Source organism: Panicum virgatum, chromosome 5N, assembly GCF_016808335.1.
Source record: "Panicum virgatum strain AP13 chromosome 5N, P.virgatum_v5, whole genome shotgun sequence".
In the NCBI taxonomy this organism is placed as follows: domain Eukaryota; kingdom Viridiplantae; phylum Streptophyta; class Magnoliopsida; order Poales; family Poaceae; genus Panicum; species Panicum virgatum.
Genome location: NC_053149.1, coordinates 27,185,081 through 27,201,557, shown reverse-complemented (window position 1 = coordinate 27,201,557; position 16,477 = coordinate 27,185,081). Strand labels below are relative to the sequence as shown.

General features: G+C 46.5%; 2 protein-coding genes across 5 annotated transcripts; one reads left to right on the top strand and one right to left on the bottom strand.

The window, feature by feature from the left end:
• Positions 1-3,140: 3,140 nt before the first annotated feature.
• On the top strand, positions 3,141-5,220 carry LOC120674710. The gene is made up of 3 exons (XM_039955850.1): positions 3,141-3,194; positions 3,661-4,089; positions 4,228-5,220. The coding sequence occupies exons 1-3, from the start codon at positions 3,141-3,143 to the stop codon at positions 4,399-4,401; spliced, it is 657 nt and encodes a 218-aa protein (XP_039811784.1). The 3' UTR covers positions 4,402-5,220.
• A 1,424-nt stretch (positions 5,221-6,644) lies between these two features.
• Positions 6,645-16,060, bottom strand: LOC120673336. 4 transcript variants are annotated; one of them, XM_039954117.1, is made up of 7 exons: positions 15,696-16,057; positions 14,840-15,058; positions 14,112-14,198; positions 10,449-10,595; positions 9,843-9,869; positions 7,222-7,317; positions 6,645-7,126 (listed from the first exon to the last, which is right to left on the bottom strand). In XM_039954117.1, the coding sequence occupies exons 1-7, from the start codon at positions 15,954-15,956 to the stop codon at positions 6,926-6,928; spliced, it is 1,038 nt and encodes a 345-aa protein (XP_039810051.1). In that variant the 5' UTR covers positions 15,957-16,057; the 3' UTR covers positions 6,645-6,925. The 4 variants fall into 4 exon arrangements, with proteins under 4 accessions (XP_039810051.1, XP_039810052.1, XP_039810053.1 ...); XM_039954118.1 differs by lacking the exon at positions 9,843-9,869 and having other exon boundaries at positions 15,696-16,060; XM_039954119.1 differs by lacking the exon at positions 10,449-10,595 and having other exon boundaries at positions 15,696-16,059.
• Between the last annotated feature and the right edge of the window lie 417 nt (positions 16,061-16,477).

Here is a 16,477-nt window from a genome sequence, read left to right as displayed (position 1 = left end):
TAAGATACCCACTAATCTACACAAAGAACAGGGATTTCATGTTAGAATAGCAATTCAGACTAACAGGCTGAGAAGCAAGAAGTTGTTAACTCAAATTACAGTCATGAGCAATTGAAGCACTGGAACACAGTAAATTTTTGTATGAGTGAAGCAGTGCAGTACTTCTTTCTGCGGTAATTTCCACTTCTGAAGAAAGGGTGTCAGCATCCATGGACACGCCCAGAAAGGGTGCTCTGGTCTGTAAATTGTTCAAAGCAACATATATAGTTCTGATGTAGAAATGAAAAGTACAGCAGGCTCGTCCTGCGCAGACTCCTTGGCACCCACGGTCAGGCACTCGGCTTGGCCAAAGTCCGGCGGCTGCTGGTGCGTCGCCTGCTGGCCGTGCTTGCTACCGCCACCGGTGTCCCCGGTCAGTCCCAGAGGCAACTGCATGGGCGTGTGCCGTTCTGTCATGGCGGCCCGGCGAAAGGGCAGCGGCGCGGCTGCGCAGCACGGCGACTCGGGGAGACACTGACTTGCATCTGGCAGCCAGTCACCGGGAGATCGACAGGGAGAGGCGGCGCTGGGAGACCCGTCGCTGCTAGGGCGGACGGACGAAGCCAGCAGATTAGGGGGCTGATTTGCAAAAACTAGTGATTACCAGACGGAGGGGCAGGCGTTCATATGCAAAATTACACAATCTCCATCGTTAACCACCCGATTAGCATCTAGTGGATCAGATTAAAGGTTTCCATTGGTTGCACAGGACCCCAGTTTGCACTTGATACGCTGCCAAAAAGGCAGACTAATATTATAGATGGCTAAAGCATATGTCATCTAATGCTAAGTTTTAACTTAAAATAAAAACTTACTTAAATGAAAGAAGAGAAATAATGCAATGAATAGTAATGGTTGCGCCTACTATTCACAAAGTAACTTCAGTTTTCGGTTTTCACAAATAATGCAATGAATATTATAGTTGCATAAGTCTTTTGTTCTATCTAAAAGCTGGCATCATGATAGATACCTGCATACTTTATCATCAATATTTTTTTTGTTAAATTGATAGTACATATTGAAGGATGGTACGATGGGTTGATATACAGTATACAAGGTCCTGTTTAGTTCCCACCCGTAAACGCAAAAACGCAAAATTTTACGAAAGAATCTTACTAATTTGAAGTACTAAATGAAGTCTATTTACAAAACTTTTTACATGGATGGGCTATAAATCGCGAGACGAATCTAATGAGACTACTTAATCCATGATTTGCAACAGTGATGCTACAGTAACCATCCTCTAAATATTAATTAATCATGAATTAATTAGCATCATTATATTCGTCTCGCGATTTACAACCCATCTATGCAAAAAAATTTGTAAATAGACTTCATTTAGTATTTCAAATTGGTAAGATTCTTTTACAAATTTTTTTTTGCGTTTACAGCACAGGGAACTAAACACGGCCTAACATAATCGAAGCATGTGCTTCCACATATTGACCAGCTTGTGATTGGCGTCAACTGGACAGTGCACAGGCAAACCTGCCCCAGCGCGTAGCGTAATGACGAGGGTCTGCACACAGATCGATAGACCACAGATGGTCATCTTCCAATTTGTGTGAAAGTAACAAGACAAGGATATCCTTCAAAAAAAAAAAAACAAGACAAGGATAGCAAGCTTGGTAGGAGCTTGACCATGGACATGTCAAGATTGCCACTAGGATGCGGCCGGCAGGCGGCGGCCGTCCGCTCCACCATTCCAAGACTCGCAACCGAGCAGCCGATGAGTCTCTCCGGGGGGACGCTTGCGTTCTCACCGGGTGGCTAGCTGCGATTTCTATCGGCGATCAGGAGGGCCGCGTACATGGAGGCTATCCTTCCAGCGCAATCACTCCGACGGCGACCGAGGGCCGCGTCCATGGAGGCTGTCTGTCCTTCCAGCGCAATCACTCCGACGGCGACCTTAACCCGGACCGACGGGCGACGACGACGAAGCAAACCGATCACTGGACCAAGCTTTTCTCCCCTGGAACAAGACCCTGACGAGTCTCTCTGGGGGGACGCCTGCGTCCCCGGCGGGTGGCTTGCCGCAGTCTCCCTCGGCGACGAGCAGGGGCAAGGCCGTGTACATGGAGGGGGCGCCATGGCTCCGTTCTTCACCGGTTCCTCGGTACCATCATCCAGCAGGTTAGTACTGATTCTGTCGTCCGAGTCTGACCATCGATTCGCTTCGCATGTTGATCCCAACTTACATAAATTTGGTTGTGAAACGGAGGGGAATCGAATTCTCTAGTACAGTACTTGCTGTCTTGCTCCACATTTACAAAATTTCAGACACATTATTGGTTCATTTGTTCCCAAAATTTTTAATATATAGATGCAGATGCACTGGAAATAGAAAATTAAAATGTACTTACATATTTTAATATGTAATTGGCATCGTACCTTTCTCTGCGTAATAGTTTTTTATACTTGATATTGCTTTAATTAGATGAAGCTCGTTACAATCTAAATGAACAATTTTTGTAGGACAAATTTTAGAGACTAAATAAATAGTCTTTATGGGACGGAGGGAGTATTTACCAAATTTGGTGATTTATTTTTTATAATTTTCTTGATTCTAATATTTTGGCGATTGAACTTTTTTATATGGTTTATTGGTACAACAATTTTTACAAGAATATTGGTTCGTTATTTTCTTGTTGACTTTTTATAAATTATGGGAGAAGTTCAAATTACTCCCGGCCAAAGTCCTTATAACATTTAACTATTTTGGTTCAATTTGCTCCATAAATTATGTAATTTGGTTCAATTCACCCCTAAATCAGTTTGTTTTTTTTCTTTCCACACACAAATGGAAACTTAATTTAAGATTTGCAAGTTTTAGTAGCCATCACAATGTATGTTAAAAGAATATGTCCAATTTCTTATTATTACCTATTCTATATTTTTTGTATGTGTTTATTTATTATATTTTATGATCTATCAAAATAATGATGAAAAATTCTTAACATATTTTTTGGTTCAATTTGCTAGCTTTTTTTAAAGATTCAATCATTTGTAATCAAATGAAGAAGTATAATTTCCTTTTTGTGGGGACCATTGGTTGGCCTAGCAGCGATCAACCACCATGCATCAGGCCTCACGACATTGCCATGTCTGCCCTCGCCATGGAGTTCTGTAATCTCAATATCTGGAGGCTTGACGTGGTGAGAGATCACCTTAGCATCTCGCCTGCGTCCATCTGGGAGTCCGTCAGGCGAAGCAGCAGCAGCGGCGGTTCTAGCTCCGACTCGGCAGCCTCACGGCCGAGCTCCTCAGGTTCCTTCATTGGCACTAGTAGTAGTAGCAGCTCAAATGGTGCCGGCTTCAATCAAGGGCGGGGCCCATTGAATTCAATGGTATTCAGTTGAATACTAATTATTTTTAAACAAAAATTTTATACATTTAGTGTATACTATGTATATAACTCAAAGAAATGGAAAATACAACAAAACTAGACTACTCATCTCTATTTTGGGCCAAAAAACCCCAACAGCCCAACTACCTTTCCCCCACTGGCGGCCCACGCACCCCCGCATGGCCCAAAATGTGTAATTAGCCCCCCTCCCCCCAACGGCCCAGCGCCCGCCCAGCCCTCACACTCTCCCCACCTCTGGAACCCCGCGCTGCCAGGCCTGTGCGACACCCCGAGCCCCTGACGGTGCCCTGCCGGTCGCCGCCGCCGCCCGCCTGGTGCTGCCTCACCGCCGGCCGCCCCCGGGACTTGCGCGCGCAGATCCGCAGGGCGTGGGGCAGCAGGTAGCAGCGCAGCGCCCGACCGATCGCCGCAACCGCAAGGGTAGGGGCCAGGGGCTGCCTCCGCGCGCCCTGCTGTGCGCAGGCAGGCCGGCCGGCGCCCGGCGGCCGCGCCACTGCGCCTGCGCGGCTCCGCGCGCCCCGCGCAACGCGCTGCTGCCTGCCGCAGCGGGCAGTGGCCGAGGGCCCAGGGGCAGGGGGCAATCAGGCCTGGGGGGCAGCCGGTCCGCGGTCCGCCACGGCGCCACCGCGCACAGGTGCACGCCAGTCGACCGAGGCAAGCCAAGTGTGAATCAATCAACCAAGGTGAGAAGTAGAGCACATGATTGAAATTATGAACAATTTGTGGTTGGTATTTAATTATGCGCTACTAATATGTATGTCGGGCTGTTAAATTTTTTTTGCACTAATTGAAGTTTTGAATACCAACATTCCAAATCCTAGGCCCGCCCCTGGCTTCAATGGCTACCTCTCGGTTCTGAGGACATGTCAGTACGAAGTGATAAGGCGTTCTCACGCGTGGATTTTATCGACCGCAAGTTGTTGTCCATCCTCAGCGACATTGCAGGCGTCATGATCGAGGGCGGGTATGAACACGCTCCGAAAAGCAATCGATAGACACTCTGCTCAACTTGCCAGGTATGCTGCTAATGGGCCAAAAACTGAACCATACCCACACCAGACCATTCCATAAAAAACCAGCGATTTGATCCAACCCACCCTGCTGGTCCACCTCTTAAAACCAAACTGATCCAACTCATAAATTTCTCAAGGCTCAAACTAAACCAGACTGTTCTTCCCCAAACGGTTTCAACCGATTTTCACCGTGGTTTCCAATCATTCCACAAATCCATCCGAGTGCAGCCTGGTGGGTCTGCCATTTTGTCGCGCTCCGTAGGTATGTAGCCTCATCGCGCACCCACCGCCGACCTGGCTCATGCGATCGTGTGCCACGCTGCACTGCATGTCTGCATGCGAGCAAGGCGGTGATGTTGAGGCCAAGCATTTCCACTGGATCAAGCCCATTAGCTAAACCATGGTGTGCAATTGTTTGCAACTAGAAAATCTAAAACTGATTCCAGAAGCAAACCAATCCATTATGGCTGCTATCCCAAACCAGACCAATCCATTAAACTTTCCAACCTATTTTCACCCAAACCATGCAGGCCTAAATAAGAAACCAAACTAGCAAACCCAGTTTTACACCGAACCATTACCAGGTTGACCGTATGCATTCAGCACATAGTACAATCATCATCGCCATGCTCTAGACATTTTTTTTCTGTTCACGATTTTCCATGTATTTCTAGAAGAATATTAGTCGAATTGCGGCAAAAAGGGTGTATGTTTCATAGAAAACATTCCTCAAATCGTTTTCTCTTAGATACTTTACTAATACTGCACTTCCTTCAGTATCAGACTAATCATATGATTGTACTTGCCCCAGTTACGTTGAAACCATTGACATCAATAACATTATGGGCGATCATAAGGAAGAATCCAAAGAGATTCTGTTGAAGATCTGGACGACTGTGATGCACATCATTGTTGGTTTTCTCGGTGAGATGCAAAGACAGTTGAATGGACAGGAACTTGGTTACTTCAATAGGCTCAAAGAGGATTATTTCTTAGCAATTGCAAAGCACATTGTCATGAAGTTGCTTAAAGCAGCTAGTTCTATCTGCATTCAGGGCGCATCAATTGATCCAGCCTACAAAGATACCTCAACACTTAAGCCTGATCTATCCAAAATGTTAAATGTGGTGATGATGTACCAGGCACTGAATTATGGCATGCCAACAATATTAGCGTTGTTGTCAGGTCAAAGAGTTCATTCTCGCAGAGGGTGGAGGGCTCATCCACAGGTTGTCGGACATGTTTGTCAAACTATCTGTTGATATGGTGAGATCCCAGTGTCTGGACATCTATGACACTGGTGTCCATCGTTCTACAAGGCACATCATGGATCACATGCGAATGCTAGTTCAGCACAAGACCACACTCCACAGCCTATCTAATGTTAAAGGGTGATCAGAAAGCATTCTCTGAACTGGTTGTGCAGCTGATCTCATCTTTGGAGTTCATGTTGGATATGAACTCTAGAGGTTTGCAACTCCAAGGGCAGCAACAGATGTTCCTTCTGAACAATGTGCACTTCATGCTTCAGGAAGTGAAGGTGGATAATGATTTGGCACTAATCCTAGGAGAAGGGTGGTTGTTGCAGCGCCATGACCAACTCAACGAGTTCATTACAGGGTATGTGGATGCTTCATGGACACCAGTTATGTCTTGTTTCCAAAGACGGACCCAGGTCCCGGAGATCTTGTGGCCCCATCAGTTGCTTGACAAGTTCACTTCATCTTTCGAGATGGTCTACCGGGAGCAAAAGACTTGGAAAGTTACTGATCCTCTGATCCGACATAAGGTGCGGGAGGCAATATTTCAGAAGGTTATCCCAGAGTACCGAATGCATATGGAGAATTACTAGGAGAAGAAGCAAAAGTCTGCGAGGTATAGCATTGAGCAACTGGAGTCACAGCTGCAGGAACTGTTCGAGCAGTGAACTTTGCATGTGAGTATATGGTCACAGATTAAAATTTGTTGGCTGTTGGAGAAAGGCGCAACAACAAGATACTGATGCACCTCAGAAATCGTGGACGGAAATACCTTGATTTTGGCATGTCATGTTTTTGTAAATTTTATGCTATATATCTTTAGCTTTATTTTTTAAAAAAGTTTCTTCATATTCGTAACCTTTATTTTTGTTTTTAGGTCATGAATCCTGACTACTATACTGATTTTACAACATTTTGTGAGTTGCAAATGAAAATTGCAGAAGTTAAAAAAAAAATCACCATACATATACAAGCACAGCGTGAACCAATTTGATCTGAATCACAATCGTATTCACAAGCAACAAATGTACAGCAATGAGCAAGAGGCTGAAAACAAATTCATGCCTTTGAATTCTATCACTATAATCTGAATGCATACCAAGAAACACTATACGCTGAATAAATTCCTTATTATCCTTGATTTTGTAGTTGAGAAAGTTGGGCTGAACCTATATGCCATTGACATAATGGATGGCTCATAGAGGCCAGGAATACTAGTATGCACTATTGAATTAATGAAATCCACATCAAATATCATCCGTGTTTATATTCCCTTCTATGACTTCGATGCAAGTGCCTACTGATTTCCCAGAAGACATTGCTTCTGCAAGCTGCGATCTAGCTCTTTCATGGCAACGCAGCAGGAGAACAGTGTTCAGCACAGCCCATCTTACCTGTGAATCAGCTTTCTTCTGGGTGAAACCCAAACTCTTGATCAATCCATCAAGCTGTGAATAGGGGAAATGGGACACCAAACAGGGAAAAAGTTGAGATATGATGTCTACCAAATCCAATATAAGTAATTCATGCTTACAGTACAGACCTTGTTGATGTCAGCTAATCCTCCTTCAGCGACTCCATACAGTAGGTACTCTGTTGCAACTCCAGCTAGTGCTATGCACGAGAACTTGTTCAACATCTGCCAGAAGAAATAATTCCGGTGACATCACAAACAGTGAATGGCAATGAAATTTAACACAAACACTAGATATCGATGGTAGCCTTGTGAAAGAAATTAAGGATCACCATGCTAGAAACTCAGATTTAAGTTATATGCACCAATTTTAGTAGTGCTGGTTCCATTTTACCATCTTGTAGTTCTTGTTAATAGTTTACCACTAACTTTCATGAATCTTTTTCCTATTCGAACTTCAATGATGGTTTTTCATCAGCATATATTGACCGATTTTTCAACAGCATATATTGACTTTTGTAGCTCTTATACTGATTGAGATTTGATACAGGATCATGGACCATCGTGAATGACATACTACAGTGTGTTCTACCTGTTTTATATGAAACAAAGGTTTCAGGAACTCATTAAAGGTTCATCCTTGATAATTTCATGCTAGTACAACATACAACAAAGTTTCTGCACCAACAAAAGCAGGCACGACTTCTGCTAAAGCTCGACATCACCAAGGCTTTTGACACTGTTTCTTGGCCTTCTTGCTGGAAGTATTACAAAATATGGGTTTCGGTCCTATTTGGCGTGATGTCATTAGTGGTCTTCTGGCCACCTCCTCCACACAGGTTCTGCTTAATGGTTCACCGTGCGAAAAAAATTGTGCATTGGCGTGGACTTAGACAAGGTGACCCGCTGTCCCCAATGTTGTTCATTCTAGTCATGGATGTATTGTATTATCTGGTAAGAAGGGCTTCAGAGGAAGGTCTTTTACAACCTCTTGCCAGAAGAAATCTACAGCACCGCTTCTCCCTGTATGCAGATGAAGTTGTCATTTTCCTTCAGCCTTCAGTCAGTGACATCAGCATCACTCTAGACATCTTACAGCTCTTTGGAGAAGCCTCTGGTCTTAAAACAAATGTGCAGAAGAGTACTGTTTCACCCATCCATTGTTTGGAGGAACATAGAACTCTTGTGCAGGCACATCTTCCCTGTCAGATAACTGAATTCCCTTGAAAATAGTGCCGCTTTCACCGCACAAACTTACCAAGGCTCAGGTTCAGCCCATCATTGAAAAATTTGCTGACAAGTTGCCTAGCTGGAAGGCTGATCTGCTCACCAAAGCTGGTAGAAGTATTTTAGTCCAAGCTGTACTCACTTCCATGGTGGTGTATCTGCTGCTTGCCCTTGATCTTCCATCTGGGTCATTGCAAGCCATTGATAAAATCAGAAGGGGCTTCTTGTGGAAAGGGAGAAAAGATGTAAGGGGTGTACATTGCTTAATTGTCTGGCCTAAAGTCACACAACCACCAGATTTGGGGGGGGGGGGGGGGGGGGGGGCTAGGGATTTCCAACCTCCAGAATTTGGGATGGACCCTGCGGTTAAGATGGTTATGGCTTGAGAAAGCTGAACCTGAAAAAGCTTGGGCTTTCCTTCCTGTCCAAGCTCCACCACAGGTTAAAAGTTTCTTTGCAACTGCCATCATTTCAGAAGTTGGAAATGGCAAGAATACCTATTTTTGGTCTGATAGGTGGCTAGGTCGCCAAAGCCTTAAACAGACAAACAGTCCTTCCCTAATTTGTTTGGTGCAGTGGCTGTCAAAGCAAGGAAGAGGAAGGTGTCTGATGCTCTAGACAATAGAAAGTGGGTATCTGATATAAGAGGAGCACTCACAGTAACTGTTCTGATTGGATATATTCATTTGTGGGAGTTACTTTCAACAGTGGTGCTGCAGCAAGATGTAGAAGATTCCCATGTTTGGCAACTCTCCACCTGTGGCCAGTACACCACAAGATCTGCTTATAAAGCTCTATTCATTGGAGCTGTTCAGTTTAAGCCCTGGGAGAGAATCTGGAAGAGTTGGGCACCTGGAAAATGTAAGTTTTTTATGTGGACAGTAGCACGCGATAGATGTTGGACAACAGACCAGCTGGCAAGAAAAGGGCTACCACATCCTGCTACCTGTCCACTTTGTGACCAAACTCAGGAAACAATTGATCATCTCCTGGTCTCATGTGTCTTTGTCCGCCAGATGTGGTTCACCATGCTGCAGAAATTTGGCCAACAAGTGTTGGCTCCAGGCCTTGATGAAGAATCTTTTGAGGATTGGTGGGCCAACGCAAGTGAAAGGGTGGCTGGTCAAGTTCAAAAGGGCTTGAACTCCATCATCATTTTGGGAGCCTGGAACTTGTGGAATCACCGCAATTGCTGTGTTTTTGATGGTGCTTCGCCCAGTATCACCAGCATCATTGCGACCACCTTGAAGATCTGCATCTATGGTCTATAGCAGGGGCTAGAGGAGTTTCCTACCTCCTCGCCCTGGTGCCTAGTGACAGTTAGTGGTTGGCCCTGGTCTGGTCTTTCCTTTTCCTTTTTCTTGTTTAAGAGAGAGTCGGCTCGTTTGTTACTAGGGGGGTTACAACCCCTTTGTATCTGTAACACCCGGGGGATAAAACCCCTACCCCTTTTCTTCTTCTTAATATAATGATGTGCAGTTCTCCTGCGCGTTCGAGAAAAAAAAGGTTTCAGGAACCCTCACCGTGGCAGATAGCTTGCCTGTATTAATCTGAAAGAAAAGGGATAAACATTAGACTAGGAATTATACAACACTTCGCTCTTCTCATATTTTTATAAAAGATACACAACAGTAACTTAACCAGACAAATGAATAAGTTATTAACTATGCATTTCCAAAATATAACAGGTCCAACGTGTCACACAATTATTATAATTGGTAAGACTAGGTGTTTGTATTTTTCCAGCGCGAAACTACTGGCGGCAATTCGCCAGCCAAGTATTGAACAATTGTTCAACTGATGCAAATAATCTCATCTACTTTCTTCACCTTAGTGGATGTTCCAGAAGACTTGACTGGACAAAGTAGTTATGCACCTTCTTCCCCATCATTCCGAAGGTATTACTGTAATTGGGGTTTAATGCATGATTTAGAAGAAAAGGGGGTGCGGACATGTTTGCAGATTAAAAGAAGTCTAAGCATTTGAGATGCCTAACCAACTTGTCAAGTTTTCATTGACTCAATATATGGGCTAGTTCAACATTCAGATGGAAAACACTGGGAGGTGTTTTGGAATAGTCCAAAAATTTGAAGATAATTTTTTTTTCTTCAAAAGTTAATAGAACTAACCTCCTCAAGGAACTCGTAATCCACAAAAGCCGTTCCAGCTTGAACGTTGAGTGATCCTTGTTTGCTAAGTGTATCCAAGCTTGTAATTGTGTATCCTTTTGGAAGCACCCCTAGCAAATATGCTACCAGAAAGTGACCAGCTTCATGCTGTACATGATATGAACTTGTATACATTCAGATAAAAGCACTGGGTATGGAAAAAGGATAATGAAGATTTGTATTTTGCTCTCTGTTCAAAAGTTGGAAAACCCAATAGCCTTGTTTAAAACATTTTTTTGTGGCATTCTGCTTGAACTTTGTTTCCTTTTCAGTTCATATTTCCCAAATTTAATTTTGGGACCCAAACAGTATTAAAACTAAGAAAAGACCTTTCCTCAGAATTTGTAAAGCAGGAATTACCAAACTGAGCGTAAGAAAAAAAGACTAGATTCTCAGAAACTGTAAAGAAGGAATGATCAAACTGGACCGAAAAGAAAAAGTATCCCATCCTAAAGAGGTATCCTCTAAAAACAGCACATCTGCCAAATTTAGACAACCATCTGTTAGGGTCCTGATAGAATGTATTGGGCGTGTAGGCCCATATTGGGCGGCCCATATTGCGCATGCACATCTTCTTGTATTGCAAGCCACATTGGCTATATAATGAGAGGTCATCCCCCGCATAGGGTATGCGGTGTTTCTCTATTCCCTCTACCTTTCTACATGGTATCCAGAGAAGGCAACGATCGGCCTTCCGCTTCCGCTCCCTCCTTGCGCTAGGGTTTCCCCCTTGCGCCCCACCCTTCTGCCCTAGGGCGCCACCACCTGGCACCGCCCCTCCCCCTTCCCTGCGCCCCTGACCTAGGGCGCAGCCCCCCTCCTCTGTGCGCCTTGACCTAGGGCGCAGAACCCCCTCCCATGCAAGCACGCGATCCCCTCGCGCCGCGTCCACCAGCAGGTTGCCGCTCTTGGATCGATCTGATCCAGTGCCGCCGCCATGAGTTCCTCCTCCGGCACCGCCGGAACGGACGCCTCCTCGTCTGTGCTTCCTGCCGCACCAACACAGGCCATCATCGTCCACCCCTACACCACCGTCAACGTCAAGGCTCACGTTCCCGTGACCCTGGACATGAAGAGCGCCAACTACTCCAAGTGGGCTTCGTTCTTCACGGCGTTGGGCTTCGACCTCACCACTCGGCGGATCATCATCTCTCGCCATGTCGTGTTTGACGAGACCTACTTTCCGTTCAGTGCTGACCCATCCAGTGCGCTTCCGAGCTCTTTGGATTTTCTTCTTTCAGGTCATGCCGTGCCGGTGCCTCGCACTGCAACAGCGGTTCCATCTGCGGTCGCTCCGTCACTTGTCGACGTAGAGCAACCGCGCCCTGGTGCTCACCTGGAGAAGCTCCCCGAGGACCCTGCTGTCCTCCAGGTTGGGCCGGTTGTCGGCCTCGTACCGGATGCGGCTCCGGCCGGCCCTCCCCCAGCTCCGGTCGCCACCCCTCCACTCCGGGTGTACACTCGGCGTCAGGCCCCGAGGGCACCTGCGGCTCCCGCTCCTGCAGCTCCACCGGCACCTACACCCGCTGCCGCCTATCCAGCAGCTGCGCCTCCTGTAGCGGTTCCTCCACCGCCGCCTCCTCCGCCGGCTCCTGTCAGCCGGCCTGTGACATGGTCTCAGACAGGCTCCCTGCGGCCTGTTGAGCGCTACGGCTTCCCCCCACCACCACCGCCTCCGGCACCTACGGCTCAGATGGCTCTCGCCGCCACTGCCATCTCCCCGATCCTGGGGAACTACAGGACTGCCCTGGCGGATCCACAGTGGCGGGCAGCCATGGCTGAGGAGTATCAGGCACTCGTCGACAACGACACTTGGCGGCTCATTCTCAAGCCTCCTGGTGACAATATTGTGACGGGAAAGTGGATTTATAAACATAAATTCCACTCCGATGGCACCCTTTCCCGTCACAAGGCTCCCTGGGTTGTTCGCGGCTTCACCCAGCGTCACGTCGTCAACTACGGCGAGACGTTTAGCCCCGTCGTCAAGCCTGCCACGATCCGGGTCGTCTTCAGCATCGCTACTTCACGACACTGGCCGATACACCAGTTTGACGTGAAGAATGCTTTCCTTCACGGACGCCTGGAGGAGATCATCTACAGTCAGCAGCCTCCTGGCTTTGTCGACCCTGCTCACCCTAACCATGTTTGCTTGTTACAACGCTCTTTATATTGTCTGAAGCAGGCTCCACGGGCGTGGTACCAGCGATTCGCCACTTACCTTCGTCAGCTGGGCTTCGTCACCTCGGCCACCGACACCTCCCTCTTTGTCCTCCAGGAGGGAGGCGCTGTACGTCGATGACATCATCCTCACGGCTTCCTCGTCGGACCTGCTCCGACGAATCACAGCTCATCTTTACTCTGAGTTCACCATGACGGACCTCGGCGAGTTGCACCACTTCCTCGGGATCTTCGTCTCGCGCTCCTCCGACGGGCTGTTCCTCAGCCAGCGCCAGTATGCGCTGGACCTTCTCCAGCGGGCAGGCATGGCCGAGTGTCACTCGGCATCGACACCTGTTGACACTCGCGCCAATGTCTCGGCCATAGAGGGCCCACCTGTCGCCAACCCCTCTGAGTACCGCAGCCTCGCCGGCGCTCTCCAGTACCTGACCCTAACACGTCCGGATCTCGCATATGCAGTACAACAAGTTTGTCTGTTTATGCATGACCCTCGGGAGCCTCACCTTGCGCTGATCAAGCGCATCCTTCGCTATGTGAAGGGCTCCTTGTCAGCCGGCCTCCACATCGGCACTGGGCCGGTTGACAAGCTGGTCGCCTACTCCGACGCTGACTGGGCAGGCTGCCCCGACTCCCGCTGCTCCACATCAGGCTTTTGCGTCTTCCTCGGAGACAGCTTGGTGTCTTGGTCGTCCAAACGGCAAACCACGGTGTCCCAGTCTAGTGCGGAGGCCAAGTACCGGGTTGTCGCTCATGTGGTCGCCGAATGTTGCTGGCTGCGCCAACTCCTTCAGGAACTCCATGTCCCGCTGAAGGTGGCTACCGTGGTCTCCTGCAACAATGTCAGCGCCGTCTACATGACTGCCAACCCGGTCCACCATCGCCGTACCAAGCACATTGAGATCGACATCCACTTTGTTCGTGAGAAGGTGGCTCTCGGCGAAGTTCGTGTTCTTCATGTGCCGTCACAATATCAGTTCTCTGATATCATGAGAGGTCACCCCCCCCCCCCACGCATAGGGTGTGTGGTGTTTCCCTATTCCCTCTACCTTTCTACAGGTCCATGGGTAGCAAGCCCTAAAAAAGGCTGACAAAGGTTGTCAACTATCATCCAAGATCCCTTCAACGTCCTGCCAAATCCTAAGTCCATAATACGTACAGTTATGCCACTTTGACCATGCAGAAAAGAAAAGTTGCATGTCACAGGACTGTTCAGATATCAAGCAACACAGCTGACAGTGATTAAGAACAACATTTACTATTATTAAAATAATTGTAGTTGCACAGCTACAAAGATATGATGCCCATGAATGTTAGGATCATTTTCCCTTCAATCTATAAGTTACCAATTTGAGTGTCTTGAAAGTTTTCTGTTTATCAAGTCAAAACAACTTGCAAGACTGTATTCAAACCCCAAGCCTGACAAAACAGTACGGAGTGTTGAGTCACCTGTATAACTCTGTTGTGATACTTCTGGCTAAGATAGTGACCAATTGTGTCAAGAACCAAGTTTCTCACCCCTCCACCGAAATATACCTAGAAAGCTGTAGTTGGGTAAGCTCAAGACAGAGAGGCTCATTGAAAGATCATTGTTTATATAAATAATATAAAAAACTTATATGATAATTATCTCGGTGGTTGTAAAGATGCAGGGATTAAATGGATCAATGTCCGAACTACAAGTATAATTAGCTCGAAGAATGAACAAGTTCTGCAATATGGATTTGTAGAATCGAAGCAAAGAAGCACATAGCTGGAAAAATCGAAAAATAAAACAGAACTATATCTTGTCAGAATGATATGTGAGTCAACATTTTCTGAAGAAATCAATAATAAGGATTTCTATTGAGATCTGCAGAAACACAGCATGGAAGTATGTATTTAATAGGAAAGATCTTTATAATCACAATTGCAACCAGATAATAGAAGTATAATGGATCTATGGCTCTATGCACACAGAACTTTTTGAACCAAATCTGGATCCAACTAGTTCCAAAGTTATTCAGGCACTAGCCACATCAATATATGCAAGGAAACTATAGGATATATATGATAGAAAATTCTGAATTATACTGGAGTAGAATATAATTTGATTAGTTAAGAACAGTAATGCAGACCTATATCTTTCATGAAGTCAGATGATAATTTTATTTGAAAGAAAGTGGCAGATTACTCACAAAGTCCACAGACCACAAAGATAGTAGACCTAGTACGAGGAACAGGATTTGGAGTTGTGAAAGCTCTAATGCAGCTGATATCGAAAGCCCTCCGAGAACTGCAGCAATTTGGAGGTTTCTTTCAATTGATCCCAATGTCAGATCCACAGGCGATAGGAACGCAGAAGTATCAATTCCATTTAGTTTAAGCTCATCCAATTTATAAAGTCTTTGAGGTACCTAGTACAGGTTTTAGTAAATAAGATACAGTTAACATGATATAACACAAAAAATGAAAAAGGTAAATCTTCAATTTCTTCCCCTTCAGTTATAGGGGCAAAAGTGATATTACCACTTAGAACTATGTACAGAAATCTCATAGAGAAGCAGATGGACACATTATACACACAGGTTCCTGCGAAAGACATTTCTAGAATTTTTTTCTATTAAATCTTTAACATACTGGTCGAAATGGCCCATGGCATGCTGTTCCATCAGCTATGGCAGGAAGAGCTGCTTATGGCAATTGCACAAGTAGCAACTACAACGAAATCAAGACACTGATTCCCGTTATTTAACCATCACTGCGTTTTCTCTTTCCTTTCTCAATTCTATAGCCAAGACTAAGGTACCATGGGGCAGTTTCTTATTTTCCCAGATCCCAACAATATCTGTGCTCTAACAGCTGATGGTTCTAGGCTTCTAGCATCTGAAGCTGGTCCCTGAACTAACCTTTGCCGCGTGAAAATGCTCAAACAACAGCACGCAGGTTAAGCCGAAGTATGACTGCCACTAATCTCAAGAATAAATCACTATATAAAGCAAGATTGAAGAATGGGTCAGGAGTCAGGACAAGAGGACACAATACAACACAAACCTGCCTCGCGGCGCCAAAGCACCCGAGCCCGCCGTCCTCCCCCTGCGAGCCGCGCACGAGGGAGAGCGCTGCCTCGTCGTTCCCCTTCCTTAGCGCCTCGTCCACCTGATCCAGCACCGCCCTCAGGCGCGCCGGGGACTGGGAGGCGGAGGTGTCCGCGGCGCGAGCAGGAGGCACAGGCACCCGGAGCCTGACGGCGGCGGGCTGCAGCTGGGCGAAGCCGAAGCAGCAGCAGGGCGGTCCCCCCAGCCTCATGCTCATTCTTCTTGATCCTTGGACGGCCACGAGCCGAGAGAGATGGAAGGCGAACAAAGAGTCAAACTCGACGCGACACGCCGGCGCCGGACAATTTTATCCGAAGCTTGGAGCGAGACCACAGAGGTTGCAGCGTAGATGGCAAGTGTGCGGACATGAGCTGTAGCAAAATCATACGTGCCACGTGAGCTGTTTTTTCACGCCCGTGGGCGCACCCGTTGTCCGGTTAAAAAAAAAAATCAGATCTGCAAAGTGCACACTGCTAGCCGAAGTGCAGTCCGCGGAATTTTTTTTATTTTTATATTATTTTTTCGATTTATCAAAAATATATACTTAATTTTTTTTTGCAAATTTGTCATCCCACCGCCGGTTGATTCGGCGGTAACGGGCTACCGCCATATGAATCGGCGGTTTGTGGGCTGGGCCACGGCCCATCGAACCTACTGCCGGTTTAAACGGCGGTAAGCTCTTATCGCCGGATGAACCGGCGGAAGGAGGTATCGCCGTTGTTGGGACGACTATAGCCA